Source organism: Ranitomeya imitator, chromosome 1 (assembly GCF_032444005.1).
Source record: "Ranitomeya imitator isolate aRanImi1 chromosome 1, aRanImi1.pri, whole genome shotgun sequence".
NCBI classification, from domain to species: domain Eukaryota; kingdom Metazoa; phylum Chordata; class Amphibia; order Anura; family Dendrobatidae; genus Ranitomeya; species Ranitomeya imitator.
The window spans coordinates 313,151,004-313,173,441 of NC_091282.1; the positions used below are offsets into that span (position 1 = coordinate 313,151,004).

At 45.4% G+C, this 22,438-nt stretch overlaps 1 protein-coding gene across 1 annotated transcript in view; it reads left to right on the plus strand.

Moving 5' to 3' along the window:
- PRODH (proline dehydrogenase 1) overlaps positions 1-22,438 on the plus strand; it is a 220,076-nt gene that overhangs the window by 172,043 nt on the left and 25,595 nt on the right. The window contains exons 10-11 of the mRNA XM_069758514.1: positions 7,602-7,748; positions 17,831-18,006. Of these exons, the coding sequence (XP_069614615.1) occupies positions 7,602-7,748; positions 17,831-18,006 (323 nt within the window). The remainder of the gene's footprint in view (positions 1-7,601; positions 7,749-17,830; positions 18,007-22,438) is intronic.

The following is a 22,438-nucleotide window of genomic DNA, read 5'->3' on the forward strand; positions in this document are numbered from 1 at the left end:
TGGATCAGAAAGAGCGGGTGGACAGCAGTGTGAGCAGTCTCTTTTTACCTCACCACTACTGCTATCTCAGTTGCTATCCAACTCTCTAACCTCTCTCCGCTTCTGTGCTGACCCTCTGTGTCTTATTCCTCTGCACTTAATCCACCACCGTAGCCCTAATACGCCGCCTGTGACGTGATGCCAGAATGCTCTGTCGCTCCAGGCCTCTGATGTGCGGGTCAGGGAGCTAGTGGTTCTCCGCTTCACAGTAGCAGCACCTCCAGGTGAAAATGGAGGGGGCACTGCCTGAATGCCCCCTGCGATCATTGGGCTAGGTATTTTTTCTCTCTTTTCCATGTTCTGTAACTGTGGCCGTATTTCTTCTCATACAGAGAGAAAAGAATGAAGCTGCGCTGTAAATAATCGAGACTTTCCAATGAACATACTGACTTTCGCACCCATCCTACAGTGACATAAATATTTCAGCTTCATAGAGTTGTTTTCAAGCCAGTTTCAAAGTTGTTGTCACTGAATGATGGGTGAATAAAGCCATTATTTTCATTGAAAATGGACACATGTGGTGGCGCCGTGCATGAGGACCCTACTGATCATTTTCGAAGAAGGCTCTGTGTCACTCTAGTGACTCCTCTCCCCTTTAACTTTCCTTGAAACTTTAATGATGTATTGCATAAAGTGTAGCGTTCACATTCGGCTGTCTATAAGGCACTTATGGTAAACTACACCACCTTTCAAAATTTAGGATCTCGCCCTCATTCTGCTTTAACTGCAGAAGTACAAGTTTCATAGCTTAAAAATGTCTGACCCTTTCAATAGCTACGTATTTGTGCCACTAGATGGCGCTGTTATAATATAGTATTGCACGTATTTGATGAGTTCATTGTGACTCAACTCCTGTTCCTCTTGAACAGCAAGCCATGTGGTGAAGCTTGGTATTGCAAGCAGAAGTTACCACCAATGTCAGTGGAAAGCGCTGCAATCATTGCAGATTCGGAACACCAATGTAACACCGTATGAAATAGATTTAGCCATTTTTGGACTTAAGCAAAAGAAATCCAATGTGTTTAATTTATAGTCAAACTATTACAAATGCTTTTTACTTTCCAATAAAAAGACAGCTGAACCTAAATAAACAGCTTGAGAGCAATAATAGAATTTTAGTATTTCTCATTGAGAACTGGCAAAAGAGTTCTGCGCGGCACGTATAGTCCTCACACATAGCCAAATACATGTTCCTACGTAAAGATCTCCCTATGTAGTTGTATTCAGAAGTCCCGACATTGAAAGCTGCCTTGCTGGTCACGAGCTGGCATACAGGGACTCTTATCGCCTAATTAATATTTCCAACCAGTCTCGCCAAGATGAGCCGTAAACGTGGTTCAGATGGCGCAGTAAATCAATGCCACTATATTTTACACTTCTTAAAGGGTAGAAACAGCCCTTAGAAATGTCAGCGATATCAGGAAGTCTTTGAAATCCCTTAATAAGCTCTAATTTGAATACATGCATTGATGCTGAAACGTAATCTCTCCTAATGAAATGCAAACAAACCCGTTCGTCTGAACTCTGATGAAAAACAATTTCAGCCTCTTGTTAGAGCCGTTAGCGCCATAAGTTCTCAGCCGACGAAAAGACTCGTTTATAGCGACGTAAACGCACTGATGAAGTGTACGTACTTTATTTTGTCCTTCACAAAGAAAAAAGATTAATTGTCTAATTACGGCATGAAGGCTGCTTACATTTCCTATAAAACAAGACCTCAGCCCTTTCCTATAGTACTATTGGGCTGACATTGGAGTAGATGTTCCAGGGATAGAGACTGAGCATAGTGTCTGCCCACTTGGGGTTGTGGATAGTTTGCTTGTGTGGGCATTGTGGTGCTTGTGTGGGCATTGTGCTTGTATGGGCATTATTGGGGTGCTTGTGTGGGCATTGGGGTGCTTGTGTGGGCGGCATTGGGGTGCTTGTGTAGGCGGCATTGGGGTGCTTGTGTGGGCGGCATTGGGGTGCTTGTGTGGGCGGCATTGGGGTGCTTGTGTGGGCGGCATTGGGGTGCTTGTGTGGGCGGCATTGGGGTGCTTGTATGGGCGGCATTGGGGTGCTTGCCTTGGCATTGTGGAGCTTGTGTGGGCGGCATTGGGGTGCTTGTGTGGGCGGCATTGGGGTGCTTGTGTGGGCGGCATTGGGGTGCTTGTGTGGGCGGCATTGGGGTGCTTGTGTGGGCGGCATTGGGGTGCTTGTGTGGGCATTGGGGTGCTTGTGTGGGCATTGGGGTGCCTTGTGTGGACATTGGGGTGCCCTGTTTGGGCGGCATTGTGGTGCTTGTATGGGCGGCATTGTGGTGCTTGCCTTGGCATTGTGGTGCTTGTGTGGGCGGCATTGGGGTGCTTGTGTGGGCGGCATTGGGGTGCTTGTGTGGGCGGCATTGGGGTGCTTGTGTGGGCGGCATTGGGGTGCTTGTGTGGGCGGCATTGGGGTGCTTGTATGGGCGGCATTGGGGTGCTTGCCTTGGCATTGTGGTGCTTGTGTGGGCGGCAGTGGGAGCTTGTGTGGGCGGCATTGGGTGCTTGTGTGGGCGGCATTGGGGTGCTTGTGTGGGCGGCATTGGGGTGCTTGTGTGGGCGGCATTGGGGTGCTTGTGTGGGCGGCATTGGGGTGCTTGTGTGGGCGGCATTGGGGTGCTTGTGTGGGCGGCATTGGGGTGCTTGCCTTGGCATTGTGGTGCTTGTGTGGGCGGCAGTGGGAGCTTGTGTGGGCGGCATTGGGAGCTTGTGTGGGCGGCATTGGGGTGCTTGTATGGGCGGCATTGGGGTGCTTGTGTGGGCGGCATTGGGGTGCTTGTGTGGGCGGCATTGGGGTGCTTGTGTGGGCATTGGGGTGCTTGTGTGGGCATTGGGGTGCCTTGTGTGGACATTGGGGTGCCCTGTTTGGGCGGCATTGTGGTGCTTGTATGGGCGGCATTGTGGTGCTTGCCTTGGCATTGTGGTGCTTGTGTGGGCGGCATTGGGTTGCTTGTGTGGGCGGCATTGGGTTGCTTGTGTGGGCGGCATTGGGGTGCCTTGTGTGGGCAGTGGGGTGCCTTGTATGGGTGGCATTGTGGTGCCCTGTATGGGCAGCATTGTGGTGCCTTGTATGGGCATTGGGGTGCTTGTATGGGCAGCATTGTGGTGCCCTGTATGGGCATTGGGGTGCTTGTGTGGGCATTGGGGTGCCTCGTATAGGTGGCATTGGGGTGCATGTGTGAACATTGGGGTGCCCTGTATTGTGGTGCTTGTATGGGCGGCATTGTGGAGCTTGCCTGGGCATTGTGGTGCTTGTATGGGCGGCCTTGTGGTGCTTGTATGGGCGGCATTGTGGAGCTTGCCTGGGCATTGTGGTGCTTGTATGGGCGGCATTGTGGTGCTTGTATGGGCGGCATTGGGGTATTGGGGTGCTTTTGTGGGCACGGGGTGCTTTTGTGGGCATTGTGGTGCCTGCCTGGGCACAGGGGTGTTTTTGTGGGCATGGTGGTGCGTGTAATGGCCATTGGGGCGCTTATGTTGTTTCATACTGTACATGATCCCAATGGGAAAAAAAACACAATAACCTGTTGTGATATCGCAAAGTTCTGACAAATCACGACTTTCCTATATATTTAAGGCTTTTTCTTCCTCGTCTCAAAGCAGTATGATATAAGGGCAGAGACCCTGATTCCAGTGAAGACCACTTACTAGGCTCCATGCTGCAGTTTTTATTAACCACTTAAGGACAGCCAATACGTCTTTTAACTGACCTGAGATATAAGAGAATAGCCTCCCCATACAGGTAACAATCCAGCATCTGTCGGTTGTACACTATAGCTGACAACTTTCTGCATCAGCCACGATCAGTGTTTGCACCGTCCAACCCTGTTTAACCCCTTAGATGCTGCTGTAAATAGTGACTACATCATTATATATGGTTAACAGACTGTGGGGGCTTCCTCTTTATCCCAGTTGGTGCCCTGAGATCATGATTGTGTGGTCCTGAAGTTTGCCATGGCAATTCATGACCAAATAGCGGCCTTAGAGTCTGCCGGCTGTTGTAATCTGTTCAGAAGTTAGAGGCATTTAGGTGGTAAAAATACACATTGTCATTTCTGTCATACCACTTTGCATTAATTCCTGTAAAGCACCTGAAGGGTTAATAAACTACCTGACTGCAGTTTTCGATATTTCAGGGGGTGCTGTTATTAAAATGGTATCACGTTTGGGTGTGTCCCAATATAGGAGACCCCTAAAGTCACTTCAAACATGGATAAGTCCCTAAAAAAATAAATGTAGTAAATTTCCTTGAAAAAATGAAAAATTGCTGCTACATTTTTAAACCTCCTAAAATGCTAACAAAATAAAATAACATTTTTCAAATGATGCTGATGTAAAGCAGACATGAGGGAAATGTTATTTATTAATGGTTTGCTGTGGTATGACCATCTGGATTAAAGGGATAATCATTCAAAGTTTGAAAATTGCTAATTTTTTAACATTTTTCTCAAATTTTTTATAAATAAACACAAAAACATATTGACCTAAATTTACCATTATCATAAAGTATAATGTGTCACGAAAAAAAACAATCTCAAAATCACTGGGATTTGTTGAAGCGTTGCAGAGTTATTACCACATAAAGTGACACTGGTCAGATTTCAAAAATTTGGCTCCGTCACTAAGGGGTTAAAATAATCTGCTGCAGATCTACCATTTCTCTGAATGCTGAGCACTGTATAACCTCCCAACCCCACTGAGTGGCAGCTTTCTGTATTGCCCTGCTTTCATTCACCTGGTGCTAGCATCACTGGGAACAGAAGCGAGGAGCAGGAAGGCTGTCGGGGACGCCGGAAGGTGAGAATATCACGATTTTTTATTTTAAAGATTTTTTTTTTTTTTATAACAATTATATGGTTCCCAGGGCCTGGAGGAGAGTCTCCTCTAATCCACCCTGGGTACCAACTGCACATGATCCGCTTCCTTCCCACATGGTGGGCATAGCCACATGCGGAAAGTAAGCGGATCATTGCATTCCTATGTGTGCGGAATCGTGGGGATTCCGCACAAAGAATGAACATGCTGCGTTTTTTTCCGGAATGCGATTCCGCCACGGAAAAAAATGCAACATGTGCTCAAAGATTGCGGATTGCATTCTAATAATAGGATGCTTAATGTATGCGTTTTTTCGCGGTTTTATAGCGAAAAACTATGAAAAATCCTGAACATGTGCACATAGCCTTAGGAGGGTGAGTCAGTCAATAAACATGGTGTCTGATAACCAGAAAGCTAAACTCCAAGTCAACATGCAACCAAATATTGTTCCGGTGAATGAAGGATCCCTTCACTTTTTCCATTAACTTTGGATGTGCTGCTCCATTGAAGAGGACTTGAATGCTAGTGCCACCTATTGGATCTAGTAATATTGACCCTTATAAAGGTCCTTGTGACATGACTTGGCATATGAAGCCAAACCTTTCCAGGGTCTATATTGACTTTTAGGATTGCTACTTCCAATAGATGGCATTAGAGTCCCTGTCCTCTTCCTTTATGAAAAGGCTATTTGCATATTTAAGTTTCCAGAGGAGCATTGCATGGCCTATGTTTCTCCCTATGAAGGAGCTTCAGTGTCCACAGGGAGAAACTTTACTCCTCAAGGGCCTCTGATCCAGCCAAACCACTTTTCCTGCTTTGCACTGATAAGGGGCAAACACCCTGAAACTCATGTCTGCAAATGGAGATTGATTTGGTTTCTTATCATAAGTCGTGTGACAAGGTCTTTTAATGGGTCAGTATTGTCCTTTAGGTTTGCTACTTCCAATAGGTAGCACTATAGTTCCTGACCTCTTCCGCCCTGAAAAGGTTATTTGCATATGGATATATAGATGTATACAGGTCTGTTTTGTGTGTACTGAATATTACAACCATATAGAGCGGTGTCTTCCAGGAAACACAAAGCCCAGTAATTTCTTCTGGGGGAAAACTAATTTGCATACCCTTTTATCTAAGGAAGCATTGCCTACCCAATAAGACTTTCATGCATTAGCGGACAGTCTCCTCAAGGAAAATGTTATATTCCTTGAGAAACATAGATATAGTAAGGCTATGTGCACACAGTGTGTTTTTTCAGTGCAGAAATGAGCCAAAAAAGCTATGGAATCCGTATGCAAGCTAATTCAATGACTATCCTGAAGTGTTGTGCACATGATCATTAAATTCTTTTTGTGTATTTGCAGTGCGTTTTTATTCTGCAGCATGTCAATTCTTTGTGCATTTCTGCAGTGGTTTTCACCCATAGACTTCAATTGAGTCAGTCAAATCCGCAGCAAAAACGCAGGTGTAAAAATGTTTGCGGATTTGCAGTGTTTTTGTTTTACCGTCTTCCTATGCTGTTTCCCACACTGTCATCTATGTGACAGTGTGGGAAACACCGGTGCAGTGGTTCTTATCGGCGGTAACCCAACCGCCGGTAAGACTCTGTCAGAACACTACGGGATCATGCTGTCAGAAGTCAGCGTGACCCCGCAGCTGTGACTGTGTCCCGTAACGGTGACCTGCGGTAAAAAGCTTACCACCGGTCAGCAGGCGTGGGTTGGGTTGATGAGACTACGGCTCCTATCGGGTTACGTCTGCTGTCACGTGACAGCAGTCTCATCTGCTGGCGTCTGTGCTCAGTGTTAAAAAAAAAAAAAAAAAAAGTTAAATAATTACATACATATTCACATAAAAATAAAAACCAAATATACTCTCCTAACACCAAATCCCGGATGCCCTCATCTCTCCTAGAAAAACTGTAAAATAATAAACCAGCATATACTCCGCTTTCCGCCGTAGGCCAGGTAATCCTGAGTGTCCAGCGGCCATCTCATATATAGAACAGTCACATCGGGGGATGGGACTGTTCTACCCGGCTGCCAGCGATACATTGACAGGATAGGTAATTGCTCCCGCAGTGTATCACTGAGCTGCCGTGAGAGAGTTCACCGGAGTTCATCAGCTCTGGTGCTCTCACTTACGGCACCTCTGGGGGAGAACTTTCTCAGACAGCAGTGGTGCTATAAGGGAGGTCACTGGAGCTGATCAGCTGATGAACTTCAGTGAACTCTCTCAGCAGCTCAATGATACTGACAGGAGGTAATCACTCCCTCAGTGTATCACCTTCTGTCTTTGAGAGCAGTCACATTAGTGACTGCTCTCAAAGTGATCAGGATCGACGTGGGACATTATGGATTACCTTCTCTGTGGCCTGGTGAGGAATATTATTGTTTATTATTTTATTTTTGCTGCAGGAGACGTTGGCTTCGGTGGATTAGGCATTCGGTAAGTATGGTTTAATTAAGATTAATTAAAGGAGTCTGTGTCTATATTTCAAATAAAGGATTTTATTCTGGGTGTCTTGTGTTTTTTATACAATTTTACTATGGGTTACTAATGGATAGGTGTCTTATCGGTATTGATATATTTATCATATTTGAATTATTTTTTCATAGGGAGTTGGGGTGAGGAACCTAATCGTGTCAAATATGTATTTTATGAGCAAAAGTTGTAGGAAGTATTAATATTTGTGGATACCTTTTACTAAACATTGCTTTTTACCTTTAGAAAGCTCTAGAAACTGGTGTTCGACTGATGGTTGATGCAGAACAGACCTATTTCCAACCCGCAATAAGTCGTTTGACATTGGAAATGCAGCGTAAATTTAATAAGGACAATCCCATTATCTTCAACACATACCAGTGCTACTTAAAGGTGAGAGATGCATATCAATGACCATTTCTGCTTTGTGCGACAATGCATTTACTAGGCGTTAAAAGGCTCAGCCTACAAGTATTACATTGCCGTGTATTCCTAGGTGAATTTAAAGTGTGTCTCCCATTTGTAGAGAAATATGTAATTAGGCATTACTAACAGATGATCAATTCTTCAGTTTAGTCTTTCACTGGATTTGGCCTTATATTAGATATTGCTGCCAGCTCTCATTTAAATAGGAGCTGTACAGCAAAGCCCCCATATTGAATACTGGAGCCTTGGAGACATCGCAGTTATCGCGCAGACCCTGAGAGGTCCGGCAGCAATATCTAATAAGTGAAGCATAACCCAGTGACTGTATGCATGGCAGAATTGATCATCTCGGTAACAAAGACCTTATCCTATTTTAGTTCTAACATACTGGAGGTTCTGAGTGGTCCAGAGCGATATCCACAATACCTGTGCGCAGTCGGCTAGATGTCTGCTTTTTATAATCCTGCCACTGTAATATCAAGTGAAATGTAATAGGTGACAGCTCCTTTCTCACAGCTGCAGTGACAAGTTCTGGACATGAAAAAAAATTACTTCCAGCTTGGTTTTTAGCTATTATTTTCTTTATTTTAGGTACAGTTCTGTGTTGATCATTCAATATAAGCGTATCTTGGTAATACACATATTAGTCTTTTGTTAGAGAACCTATTAGGACTAGAGATGGGAGAAGTGGAACAGTAAAGTTTGGCATCTGTACCGAACACCTACTGTTCGGACACAGACACCGACCCAAACTTCACCAGGAAGTCCGTGTTATTATTTGGGTTCTACTCACAGCATGGCAAACACCGCTTCTGATTGGCAGTGAAATAATCACCACTGTTCAGAGAGCCATGGTTCCTACGCTGTCAAAAGACAGCAGGAGCACTCAGCTGTGATTGGAGTTATAAAGTTTACCTCCAGTCACTGGTGTCAGCTGATGGGACTACAGCTCCTATCATCTGACACCTGCTGCTGCTAACAGTGAGAGCAGGAGCTAATGATGGGAGTACCATATATCTATAGGATTAGTAATGGATAGGTGTCTTATAGATGACTCTCCATTACTAATCCATGGGCTTGATGTCACCGGACAATACAAAGGTGTCATCCACCCCACAAATATGAACCCCACCTGCCACCACTACAGGGCAAGTGGGAAGAGCAGGGCAAAGCGCCAGAATTGGCGCATCTAATAGATGTGCCTTTTCTGGGTGGATGTTGGCTGCTATTTGTAGAGTGTGTGTGTTTTTGTTTTTTAGTTATTTAATTAAAAAATACAACATGGGGACCCCTCTGTTCTTGATAACCAGCCTTGCTGAAGCTGAGAGCTGAGGGTTGCAGCCCCAAGCTGTGAGTTTTGCCTGGCTGATTATCCAAAATACAGCGGAACCCACAATGTTTTTTTTTTTTAGTTTATTTACAGCACAGGAGCCGGCAGATTACTCCCAGAAGCGGTGTTGTTGGGGGTGGCTTTGCCCCCTCGTGGCTATGATCGCTCTGATTGGCTGTTGAAAGTGACATTTCACTTTAAAGCAGAGCAATCGTAATATTTCACCAATAAAAATCGGCCATGGCTGGAGACCGCGATCTGCCACCGCTCCATCCTGTCCTGTGCTCCGCTCCCCTCCGTCCTCCTGTCTGCTCCCTCCGCAGTCTGATCTCACCCCTCTGCTGTCCGATCCCACCCCCCGCATACTTGCCGACCTCCGGTGTCCCTCCCGATGTCCGTCCGTCTTCTGCATGGGCACCGCCATCTTCTAAAATGGCGGGCGCATGCGCAGATTCATTCCAGGTACTATCACAGCGATCAAAATAAAAAAAAAATAATAAATAACCCCCCCTTTATTACCCCCATAGGTAGGGACAATAATAAAATAAAGAAAAAAATATTTACTTTTATTTTTCCACTAGGGTTAGGGTTAGAACTAGGGTTGGGGTTAGAACTAGGGTTTGGCTTAGAATTAGGGTTTGGCTTAGAATTAGGGTTTGGCTTAGAATTGGGGTTAGAACTAGGGTTAAGGTTAGAACTAGGGTTAGGGTTAGAATTAGGGTTAGAATTAGGCTATGTGCACACTGTGCGGATTCGTAGCAGTTTTCCATCACGTTTACAGTATCATGTAAACGTATGGAACACCAATCCGCTGTGCCTATGGTGCGGAAAATACTGTGTGGGAACGCTGCGTTGTATTTTCCGCAGTATGTCAATTCTTTGTGTGGATTCCGCAGCGTTTTACACCTGTTCCTCAATGGGAATCTGCAGGTGAAATCCGCACAAAAAAACACTGGAAATCCGCAGGTAAAACGCAGTGCGTTTTACCTGCTGATTTTTAAAAAACTGTGAGGAAAAATCCTCACATGAATCTGCAACGTCGGCACATAGCCTTAGGGTTGAAATTAGAGTTAGGGTTGGAATTAGGGTTAGGGTTGGAAATGGGGTTAAGATTAGGGTTAGGGGTGTGTTGGAATTAGGGTTAGGCTTGTGGTTAGGGTTGGGATTAGGGTTAGGGGTGTGTTGGGGTTAGGGTTGTGGTTAGGGGTGTGTTGGGGTTACGGATGTGACTAGGGTAGGGGTGTGTTTGGGTTAGTGGTTGAGTTAGAATTGAAGGGTTTCCATTGTTTAGGCACATCAGGGGTCTCCAAACGCGACATGGCACCACCATTGATTCCAGCCAATCTTGCGCTCAAAAAGTCAAATGGTGCTCCCTCCCTTCCGAGCCTTGACGTGCACCCAAACAGTGGTTTACCCAAACGGGCATAAGCGTACTCAAGAAAAATTGCACAACAACTTTAGGGGTCTAATTTCTCCTGTTACCCTTGGGAAAATAACAAAATGGGGGCTAGAAACTTATTTTTGTGTGAAAAAAAAATGATTTTTTTATTTTCACGGCTCTGCATTATAAATTTCTGTGAAGCACTTGGGGGTTCAAAGTGCTCACCACACATCTAGATAAGTTCCTTGGGGGGTCTAGTTTCCAATATGGGGTAACTTGTGGGGGTTTCTACTGTTTAGGCACATCAGGGGCTCTGCAAATGCAACGTGATGCCCGCAGACCATTCCATCAAAGTCTGCATTTCAAAACGTCACTACTTCCCTTCCGAGCCCTGACGTGTGCCCAAACAGTGGTTTATCCCCACATATGGGGTATCCGCGTACTCAGGACAAACTGGACAACAACTTTTGGGGTCCAATTTCTCCTGTTGCCCTTGTGAAAATAAAAAATGCGGGCTAAAAATTTTTGAGGAAAGAAAAATGATTTTTCTCAGTCCCCCATGACTGCACCACCAGAGAGAGGGGATCCGCCCTTCAGGGACAGGAAACCTACAGGATAAAAGGGCGGTACCTCTCCCCTGCATCAGTTTGGTTTCCTGTCCCTGACTGGGAACCTACTAGGATCGGTACCTGTGTATATCCGAAGACCAACCGAGGAGTCAGGAGCCGGCCAGTCCGAGTTCTGGCAGCGGGGATGCCCCTGCCATGGCTGGTGCGGTGTCCGAAGCTGCCACTTCTAGGACCGAATGGTCTGGAGCGTGAGTGGGGGGGGAGTGCAGCCGCCACTCCGGATAGGAGATGGGGGGCTTCCGGGACCTGGCGCGCACGAGGAGTTCCTGGACTTCCAAGATGGATGCCGCACCGGAAATGGTAAAACAACTTCTGGTTCGTGGCGGGCGCAGTGAGTGCATGAGGTGCACCAAGATGGCGCTGCCCCGGAACCAAAAAGCTTCATTTCCAGGTCCCTGACAGTGCGCGCAGGCGCAGAAGAAAAAAAGAGAAGCACTTCCTCAGCAATGCAGCCACAGGGGGAGGGGCTGGAAATAGGCGCCAGGCTTTAAAAAAAGCAGTGGGTAATGGAGCTCCTTGCTGCATGCCGTCTCAAGGTAGTACCATGGAAGACAGCGACCAGCAGCTCCAGCCACCACAGCAGCAGCAGCGCCACCACCAGCGACCGAAACCGGATGTACAGAAGAAGCAAACTTCTGCTGACACCTGGAGTTCTCGGTCCGGTAGCCATTCCACACAGCACAGCAAGAACTCCAGCGTTACGAACCAGCTACCGCCTATGGATCTCACGCTACAGGATCCTACCCCTCCTCCAGAATCGGTACCTGTGGCTGCGTCAGATTGGTGAGTGATCTTTGTGAAAGTTCACTGTTGTAATTGGGGTTCCCTCTTCACAGTTTATCTTAGGCAAGGAAAAGAACCGGGAAAACAAAACATAGAACCTGCCCCTTGTGCGAAAAAGCTTTACCGCAATCTTGGGATAAGAAGTTGTGACTCTTGTATAGGACGAGTCCTCTGTGAGGAGTCCCCAAACTTCGCCTCTGAGTTACGATCTGTAATTACATCAGAGGTAGAAACTGCGTTTAATTCCCTTAAAGGTGAAAAGAAAATTATTAGGAAAGAACCTGTTGCTTACTCTCACTCTGACTTTTCCAGCTCTGAGAGTAGACTCCGATACATGGGACTCCTCCTTCTCATCTTCGGATAATGAGGGTGGAGGTTGTCATTTCTTCCCCCTTGATGAAGTTGACGCACTTGTAAAGGCAGTAAGGTCGACTATGGGGGCATTGGACCCTCGTCCTGACAAAACGGTCCAGGATATTATGTTTGGAGGACTATGCCAAAAAAAGCGTAAAGTTTTTCCCCTTAATGAAAACCTACAAGCGTTCATTAAAAAGGAGTGGGAAAAACCTGAGAGAAAAAACTCTGTCCCCTCTATAAAAAGAAAATATCCCTTTGAAGAGGAGGCTTCTACTTCATGGGATAAAGCCCCCAAACTCGACGTTGCGGTAGCTAAGGCCTCAAAAAAATTCACACTACCCTTTGAGGATATGGGAACTCTGAAAGATCCTCTTGATAATAGAGCAGATACTTTCCTTAAAGGGGCCTGGGAGTCGGCAGGGGGATGTTTAAAACCAGCCATAGCAGCTGCTTGCACGTCGCGTTCCCTAATGATTTGGGTTGACAGCTTAGAGAAACAGCTGAGGGATGGGGTGCCTAGAAATAAAGTATTAGAATCTATCCCTATGATAAGAGGAGCAGTGGCATTTTTGACAGATTCATCGGCCGACTTAAACTAGCATCTAAATCTGCAGCCCTTTTGAATGCGGCACAGAGAACATTATGGCTGAAGAGCTGGCCAGGTGATCTACAAACTAAGCAAAAACTTTTTTCAATCCCATGTGAGGGCAAATTTCTTCTTGGAGAGACTCTGGATGATATCCTGCAGAAAGTAGGTGTCAAGAAAAAAGGGTTCCCCAACCTGGCCCCCAACATTCACTAAACGGCCCTTTCGGAAGAGGAAATTTTTTAGGAAAAGGCCACCAGGGGAGCAACCCCCTCTCCCCCTGAAACTATGTGGTAGGTCTTCTCAACAGCAAGAAGCTCTAGAACTAGAAATCCTAAAACTGATAGACAAAGCTGTCATCCAGGAAGTCCCCCCTCTGGAGAGAGGGAAGAGATTTTACTCCCCATTATTCCTGGTTCCCAAACCGGACGGGTCCTTCCGGACTGTAATAAACTTACGGAAGTTAAATACTTATGTAAGGAACCAGAGATTCAAAATGGAGTCAATAAAGTCAACAATAAAAAACTTGTTTCCAAACTGTTTTATGATAGTACTGGATCTCAACGACGCGTATTATCACGTCCCCATGCACAAGGACTCACAAAAATTCCTCAGAATAGCAGTGGTCATGAAAGGAGAAATAAGGGAATACTATACAGAGCTATTCCCTTTGGCATATCAATTGCACCCCGCATTTTCACCAAACTGATAGCGGAGATGATGGCCCATCTGAGAGAGAAAGACATCTTGATTGTTCCATATTTGGACGACTTTCTGATTGTGAGCAACTCGGCCCAACTCTGCCGTCAACAATGCGACAGAGTGATAGATACTCTAAAAAATTTAGGCTGGCTTGTAAACCTTCAAAAATCAAAACTAGAACCAACCAGGGTTCAGGAATTTTTGGGTCTCATCTTGGACTCTTTCTCAAGAATGTCGCCTCCCAGTCCAGAAAAGACAAAAAATAATAAATCTAGTGTCAGAAGCCCGCTCAAACCATTCGATGACTCTGAGAAAAGCGATGTCATTACTGGGGTCCCTCTGCTTGCCTTCCAGTAGTTCAGTGGGCACAACTCCACACGAGACATCTCCAGTGGGACATTCTGAGAAACCAGATTATGCTAAGGGGACGTTTAGAAGGTCACATGACTCTAAATTTAGCTACTATTCATTCCCTAGCTTGGCGGATGAATCCTAACAACCTATCAAAAGGGATCCCCTGGGTGATAGAGGTATCTCGGATAGTTACCACAGACGCAAGTCCCACAGGGTGGGGAGCTCATCTAGACAACAGGGTCACTCGAGGTATGGACAAGTCAGGAATTCGGGGCTTCCTCCAACCAAAAACAACTGTGGACAGTGAATCATGCATTACTGTTTTTCCTAGACAAATTACAAGGGCATCATGTCCGAGTATTTTCGGACAACAGAGTAGTGGTAGCCTACCAAAACCACCAAGTGGGGACCAGGTCTCAAACACTAATGAAAACCACCTCTGAATTTTTCAGCCTAGTACAGAACAACTTCCTATCCCTTTCGGCCCTATATATAAAAGGAGTAGAGAACCAGAAAGTGGACTTCCTGAGCCGTACCCAATTAAAACAAGGAGAATGGTCTCTAAATCAGGACATCTTCGACAAAATTACAGATCTGTGGGGAATCCCTGTAATAGACCTCTTTGCCAACATGCAAAACAGAAAGGTGAAAACCTTTTGTTCCCTAGACCCCAGGGGGAACCCTCAGGCTGTAGATGCATTCACAATTCCTTGGACTCCGAGCCTAGCGTATGCATTTCCTCCTACTATCCTCATCCGAGCAGTTCTGCGAAAAGTCAGGCAGGACAGGTCCAGGCTCATCCTAATAGCCCCTTTCTGGCCCAAAAGGGCCTGGTTCTCCTGGCTGAGGATGCTATCGGTCACCGATCCCTGGGTTTTTCCGGATCTTCTGGACCTCCTTTCACAGGGACCGGTGTTCCACCCTCAGTCAGAGAATCTCCACCTAACAGCGTGGAATTTCAGAGGGCACTATTGAAGGAAAGAGGTTTTTCTGACAAGTTAGTTTCTACACTAATGAAAAGTAGAAAGCTCGTAACCACAAAAATCTATGGTAAAACCTGGAAAAAATGTTTATCATCTCCGGGGTAAGATTGCAAGATGGGGTCTCAGTTGCTGAAATATTAGAATTTCTACAAAAGGGTTTAGATCTAGGCCTTTTAGGAAGTACTTTAAAAGTCCAGATAGCAGCCCTAGGGGCATTGTACTGTGAAAACATAGCAGCCAACCCTTGGGTAATACGGTTTGTCAGAGCAGCCACAAGGTCTAGACCAGTAACTATACATAGATTACCAGTCTGGGATTTGACCCGTGTCTTGTCAGCTTTAACAGAATCCCCGTTTGAGCCTATAGACTCAATACCCCTTCAGATTCTATTATTTAAAACTGCCCTCCTGATAGCCCTAACATCGGCCTGCAGAATAAATGATCTCCAAGCCCTGTCTGCAAACCCTCCATTTGCACAAATCCTAGATGATAAGGTTGTACTAAAAACAGACCCTGCTTATCTACCAAAAGTCCACATTCCTTAGGTCTCAGGAAATAATCCTTCCTTCCTTCTGTCCAGACCCTAGAAATAAGAAAGAAGAAAAATTCCACACTTTAGATGTGAGAAGGTGTCTAGTTCAGTATATAAATTCCACCCAGCAGCATAGGAAGGAAGGGTCTCCTTTTATCTGCTTTCAGGGACCCAGGAAAGGACTCAGAGCCTCTAAAGGTACTATAGAACTTTGGATAACAGACGCAATAGCCTTGGCGTACTCATCCACGGGGAACGCTGTTCCAGAGGGTCTGAAGGCCCGCTCTACAAGGGCTATGGCGACCTCCTGGGCCGAAAGGTCAGAGGTACCATTAGATCAAATCTGTAAGGCGGCCACCTGGTCATCACCATCAACCTTTTTTAGACACTACCGCTTAGACCTAGCCTCTTCATCTGACTTAACCTTCGGAAGAAGGGTTCTACAGGCCGTGGTCCCTCCCTAAGCAATAATCTCTGCAATTCTCTCCTCCCCCCCCCCCCCCACTTCCTCATCACGTGTGTGGTGAGCACATTCTTTTGTATAAAATGTATTTTTTCTAAATAGACGCGGTGTTCATTTGTTAAGCAATATGATAAAATTGTAGATTTTTTGTTGTGACTAACCTGGAGGACCTCCGATGCTCTGTAAACAAAACTGATGCAGGGGAGAGGTACCGGCCTTTTATCCTGTAGGTTTCCTGTCCCTGAAGGGTGGATCCCCTCTCTCTGGTGGTGCTGTCATGGGCTCTGAGAAATACCGTTATCGGTAAGTAACTATGCTTTTTATTTTCACGGCTCTGCGTTATAAACTTCTGTGAAGCACTTGGGGGTTCAAAGTTCTCATCGCACATCTAGATTAGTTCCTTGTGAGGTCTAGTTTCCAAAATGGGGTCACTTGTGGGGGAGCTGTAATGTTTAGGCACGCAGGGGCTCACGAAACGCGACATGGTGTCTGCTAACGATTGGAGCTAATTTTTCATTCAAAAAGTCAAATGTTGCTCCTTTCCTTCCGAGCCCTGCCGTGCGCCCAAACAGTGGTTTACCCCCACATGTGAGGTATTGCTGAACTCAGGAGAAATTGCCCAACAAATTTTAGGATTCATTTTATCCTGTTGCCCATGTAAAAATGAAAAAATTGAGGCAATAAGATATTTTTTTGCTTAAAACAAAGTACTTTTTCATTTTTACGGATCAATTTGTGAATCACTTGGGGGTTCAAAGTGCTCACTATGCATCTAGAAAAGTTCCTTGGGGGGGTTTAGTTTCCAAAATGGGGTCAATTGTGGGGGTGCTCCAATATTTAGGCACACAGGGGCTCTCCAAATGCGACATGGTGTCCGCTAAAGATTGGAGCCAATTTTTCATTCAAAAAGTCAAATGGTGCTCCTTCCCTTCCGAGCCCTGTCGTGCGCCCAAACAGTGGTTCCCCCCACATATGGGGTATCGGTGTACTCAGGACAAATTGTACAATAACTTTCGGGGTCCAGTTTCTCCTTTTACCCTTCGGAAAATAAAAAATTGTTGTTAAAAGATCATTTTTGTGACTAAAAAGTAAAATGTCAATTTTTTCCTTCCATGTTGCTTCTGCTGCTGTGAATCACCTGAAGGGTTAATAAACTTCTTGAATGTGGTTTTGACCACCTTGAGGTGTGCAGTTTTTAGAATGGTGTCACTTTTGGGTATTTTCAGCCATATAGACCCCTCAAACTGACTTCAAATGTGAGGTGGTCCCTCAAAAAAATGGTTTTGTAAATTTCGTTGTAAAAATGAGAAATCGCTGGTCAAATTTTAACCCTTATAACTTCCTAGCAAAAAAAAATTTTGTTTCCAAAATTGTGCTGATGTAAAGTAGACGTGTGGGAAATGTTATTTATTAACTATTTTGTGTCGCATAACTCTCTGGTTTAACAGAATAAAAATTCAAAATGTGAAAATTGCGAAATTTTCAAAATTTTCACCAAATTTCCATTTTTATCACAAATAAACACAGAATTTATTGACCTAAATTTACCACTAACACGAAGCCCAATATGTCACGAAAAAACAATCTCAGAACCGCTAGGATCCATTGAAGCGTTCCTGAGTTATTACCTCATAAAGGGACACTGGTCAGAATTGCAAAAAACGGCAAGGTCTTTAAGGTCAAAATAGGCTGGGTCATGAAGGGGTTAATCAGATTGTCTAGGGTAGTGCATTCCAGAAAACTGGCACAGCAGGAGAGAAGTCTTGAGATAGAGATGTACCGTATTTCGTAAAATGCACCAATAGGGCTCTATTGCTTAATGATTTCAGTTTAGGGGCTTAAGAGGCGTGACCGTTTCCCTTTTAACATATCACATACACATGAATAAAAAAAATAAGAATGCTATTTAAATAGAGAATCCTATAAAAGCACAATCTCCTCATTTACAGGAAGCATATGACAATGTGACTGCAGATGTAGAGTTGTCTCGTCGAGAGGGCTGGCATTTTGGTGCTAAACTTGTAAGAGGGGCTTACATGCAGCAAGAGAGGAGTCGTGCAGCAGAGGTGGGCTACGAGGACCCGATTAATCCCACTTATGAGAAGACTAATGAAATGTACCATAGGTGAGTGTGCATACAAGACAGATTTCCATGTATCTATTATTCTGACAACCATTGCATTTAATTTTTTATAAGATGTGTAAGATTTGTATTAAACTGTGAGTGAAGGAGCCGTCTCTTACACAATATGTGTGGGAATCTGATCACTGAAGTCCCCTCCGGCCACAGGAACCGGGTTACCAGTGTGAATCAAGTGGTAGTGAACATGGGACTGGTGGTTACACATATGCATTACTTCTCCATTCACACACAGTACGCTGTTCTCGGGATCGGCGCACAGACCTACAGTTATCAAATGGTTTTTGTATTATTTTTCCTGTGGCTGAAGATCACAAATGTTGTTTTATTATCCCCTCTAATTGTGAATGATCCCGCTTAGCTGGTGAGCCGTCTGTAACGTTTCTGTTCTTAGTTCATGGCTGGCGGATTAGTTGGGAAACTTTTCCAGTCTGTTTATGTGGAATTGATCTCCTTGACATTATACGTAGTGGGGCCCTACCTCTTCCATTTTTAGAAGCGTTTTGAGGGATGCCTTTGCAATGAAAAGTATATAGGCACTTTCTACAGCAGTATTGGTATTTTTTTGTATAGTGACTTCATAGGATAATCTCAACCCTTAAGCCGTGGAAAAGCGTTCTGTTCTGGAGACACTGGAGCCGAATATTATGCCTGTGGAGCCCCATAAAGGAAATTATTCTGTCCAGGTGTCAAAATATTATTCAGCCCTTTCCGTGCTCTTCTATTTTCTCAGCTCGTTAGAATTTCTCTTGGTGGCCTCTATAGTGGCGTTCTCTGCTCAGAACAGTGCCAATAAAAGGTCCACTTTACGTTTAGCTGCCGTCATATTCAGATATTAGCCTATTCAGTGGCGTAACTACAAAGTGAGGGGCCCCGATGCGAACTTTCAAATGGGGCCCCCCCGCGCCAAAATATTTCCCACCGAAATTCACATTTTCCCTATTCATTTCGCACACTATAGTCGTGTTGCAATGTTGTGTAGTCTGACCTAATACTGCCCTGTACTCGCTGAGAAAAATGATTTTATAACTAACATGTCCCTACAGTAATATGTCCTCCCTCGCTCTAATTCCAAGCGCACTCCCGGCGTTTGAAATCTGTGTGCTGTTTCTTCCTGGTATGACGCTGCAGTGCGTCATTTCCAGACCTGTGCAGTGTGGGGGTGTATTGGGTGTACTGGTTGGCTCTGGAGCATGCACACTGCACATTCTGACACTGGCAAGTACACGCAATACTCCCCCACAGTGCACATGCTGGGCTCTGCCCACAGCCGTGTACAGCCCGTACACACACGGCTTCGCTCCGAGAACCCGTACACACACGGCTCCGCTCCGTACACCTTGTACACACACAGCTCCGCTCCGTACACCTTGCACACACGCGGCTCCGATCCCTACACCTTGTACACACGCGGCTCCGCTCCTTACACCTTGTACACATGCGGCTGCGCTCTTTACACCTTGTACACACGCGGCTCTGCACCGTACACCTTGTACACACGCGGCTCCACTCCTTACACCTTGTACACACGCGGCTCCGATCCCTACACCTTGAACACACGGCTTCGCTCCGAGAACTCCGTACACCTTGTACACACGCGGCTCCGCTCCCTACACCTTGTACACATGTGGCTCCGCTCCCTACACCTTGTACACACGCGGCTCCGCTCCCTACACCTTGTACACATGCGGCTGCGCTCTTTACACCTTGTACACACGCGGCTCTGCACCGTACACCTTGTACACACGCGGCTCCACTCCTTACACCTTGTACACACGCGGCTCCGATCCCTACACCTTGAACACACGGCTTCGCTCCGAGAACTCCGTACACCTTGTACACACGCGGCTCCGCTCCCTACACCTTGTACACATGTGGCTCCGCTCCCTACACCTTGTACACACGCGGCTCCGCTCCCTACACCTTGTACACATGCGGCTGCGCTCTTTACACCTTGTACACACGCGGCTCTGCACCGTGCACCTTGTACACACGCGGCTCCACTCCTTACACCTTGTACACACGCGGCTCCGCTCCATACACCTCTTACACACGCGGCTCCGCTCCATACACCTCTTACACACGCAGCACCACTCCATACACCCCATACATACACGAATCCGCTCACCTCTTTCACCCACGGCTCAGCTTTGTACACACTTGACTCCACTCCGTACACATTGCTCCACTACATACATACACGGCTCCGCTCTGTACACCTTGTACACACACGGCTCTGTTACATAAACATCCCCTCATTCAGCACCATGACAATCAAGCACAGCAGAGTCCTGCATAGTGCATACACTGAGGCCACTGATCATGTGACCCCTGACTCCTCCCCTCCTGTGACCTCATCACAGGTCCTGTGCGCATAGAACAGGTAGGTGTGTGTGGGTGTGTGTGTGTGTGTGTGTGTGTGTGTCAGGTGTAAGCAGCACATCACTCACCAGCTAATGCCTGCCATCTCTCCAGCTTCAGTCAGTGACACGCACAGCCCTTCTGCTAGGTCACATGTCCTTCATGGACACGCCCACTCGCCGCACACTGCTGAAAGTCTGGGGAAGCTGTGGGCGTGGCCAGCAGGATGCGTGCGTGACTTGTCTCCTTCCCCTGCTACTTGTTTGCTGGACTGGGCGAGCCCTGAAAACACTGTGGGCCCCGTCGCAGTCGCGACCCCTGCGACCGCAGTTGTTACGCCCCTGAGCCTATTTAATTTACTGTCATGTACATGATCCAGTACTGCCATGTTTCTTACAGTCAAATCCAGTATTATCCTGAGCGGCCAATTATTGCTGTTTTTGTATCTACTTTTCAGCCGCCACAACTTTTTACAATTATTTTTCACTGATCTGGCTATAAGAGGGTTTGTTTTATACGGGACAAATTATGTTTGTTTAATGTTGTGTGTTTTGGGGTACATTTCTGTACATTTTTATATAAAAAATGTTATAGGGAAAAAATGAATTTTCATTTTATATTTATACAGTAGTGTGAATATTTAATATGTATAGGCTTTCAATTTTTTTTTCTTGTTCTCGGGGTCTGTGGAGTTGCTAAGCTAAACCTCTGACTCCTCAGTTTCCATGACGCCAACTCCACCAAAATGGACTCCGACTTCACAGCGCTGTTTTTTTTTTTTTTTTGTTCAGATCTTATGTATGCAATGAAAAAAAAAATGGACAGAATTTGTCCCCCAATAGATCATAAAAGTTCTGTGGGAAGCCGAATACCCAGCAGCTCATGTGATTGCTAGGTCCTGCAGAAGTGGCAGTGCCAATGCTTCTGTAGACTACTGCAGGTGGCGAAGGAGAAGTCAGAAACTGTAATTAACCCCAGGTCCCTAGCTGTAACAGAGTGGGTGACCGGACCTGCTTTTACTAAATTGCTGGAGAGTTGACTCTGTGCTGTGTGTATATTTGCAATCGTGCAAGGTTAAAGCCCAGGACCAGGTGAATTTTTGGCATCCGCATTTGGTCATTATTAAATTAATTCGATATAATGCAATATTGTAAATTTACATACAAAGCTGACTTTGAATGCAAACTTTAAACTAAAAAAAATCCTGAAATTATTTTTAAACCAGTTATTTTTTTTTGTCGTTATTTTTCTTTGCGAGAACACCTTAAGGGAAAAGCAGACTCTAAACGTCAAGCCTATACTTTTGTTTTATACAGATACAGCCAAAATCTTTGCCAGATAAATAATAATAAAAAACAAATTCTATATCAAAGTGCCAAGAATCCGTCCAGTTGCGCACAGCTCAGTTAATCAGCCAGCTGTATGAAAACTAATTTGAATGGGAGTATGATAAGTAAATTACTTATTAGCATAATATAACATCCAATTTCTGATTCCCCTTTTATGTTTCATATATTATTCCTTCTCACTGGCCTTCTTGATCCCTTGAAGTGCATTAAATATTCTGAACTAAAAGGGGAGCTCTGGAATTCTTTTAAATTGCTAAATATATATAGGACTGAAATATAGGTCTAAGGTATTGCATTAGGTAAAGTACAAAACTGTTATGAGGTTACCTTGGGTACACTTAGCACGGTGGCTCAGTGGTTAGCAATGTTGGTTTGCAGAAATTAGATCCTTGTTTCGTCATTCCGACCAATGAAAACATTTTACATGGAACTTTGTCATCTTTGCTCCCTTTGGAGTCATGAAAATTGCTGGTTTATACAGCCCTTGCAACAGTAAGTGTAACCTTTTTTTGGCTATACACAAATAGGACGTAACCGTAAAACTACTGACATGCGGGTAACCTTACAGCCCCTGCAGAAGGTAGAGATGACATTACTGCCTCTGCAGCCAGTTGAGATGACCTTACTGCCTCTGCAGCCAATTGAGATGACCTTACCGCCTCTGCAGCCAGTTGAGATGACCTTACCGCCTCTGCAGCCAATTGAGA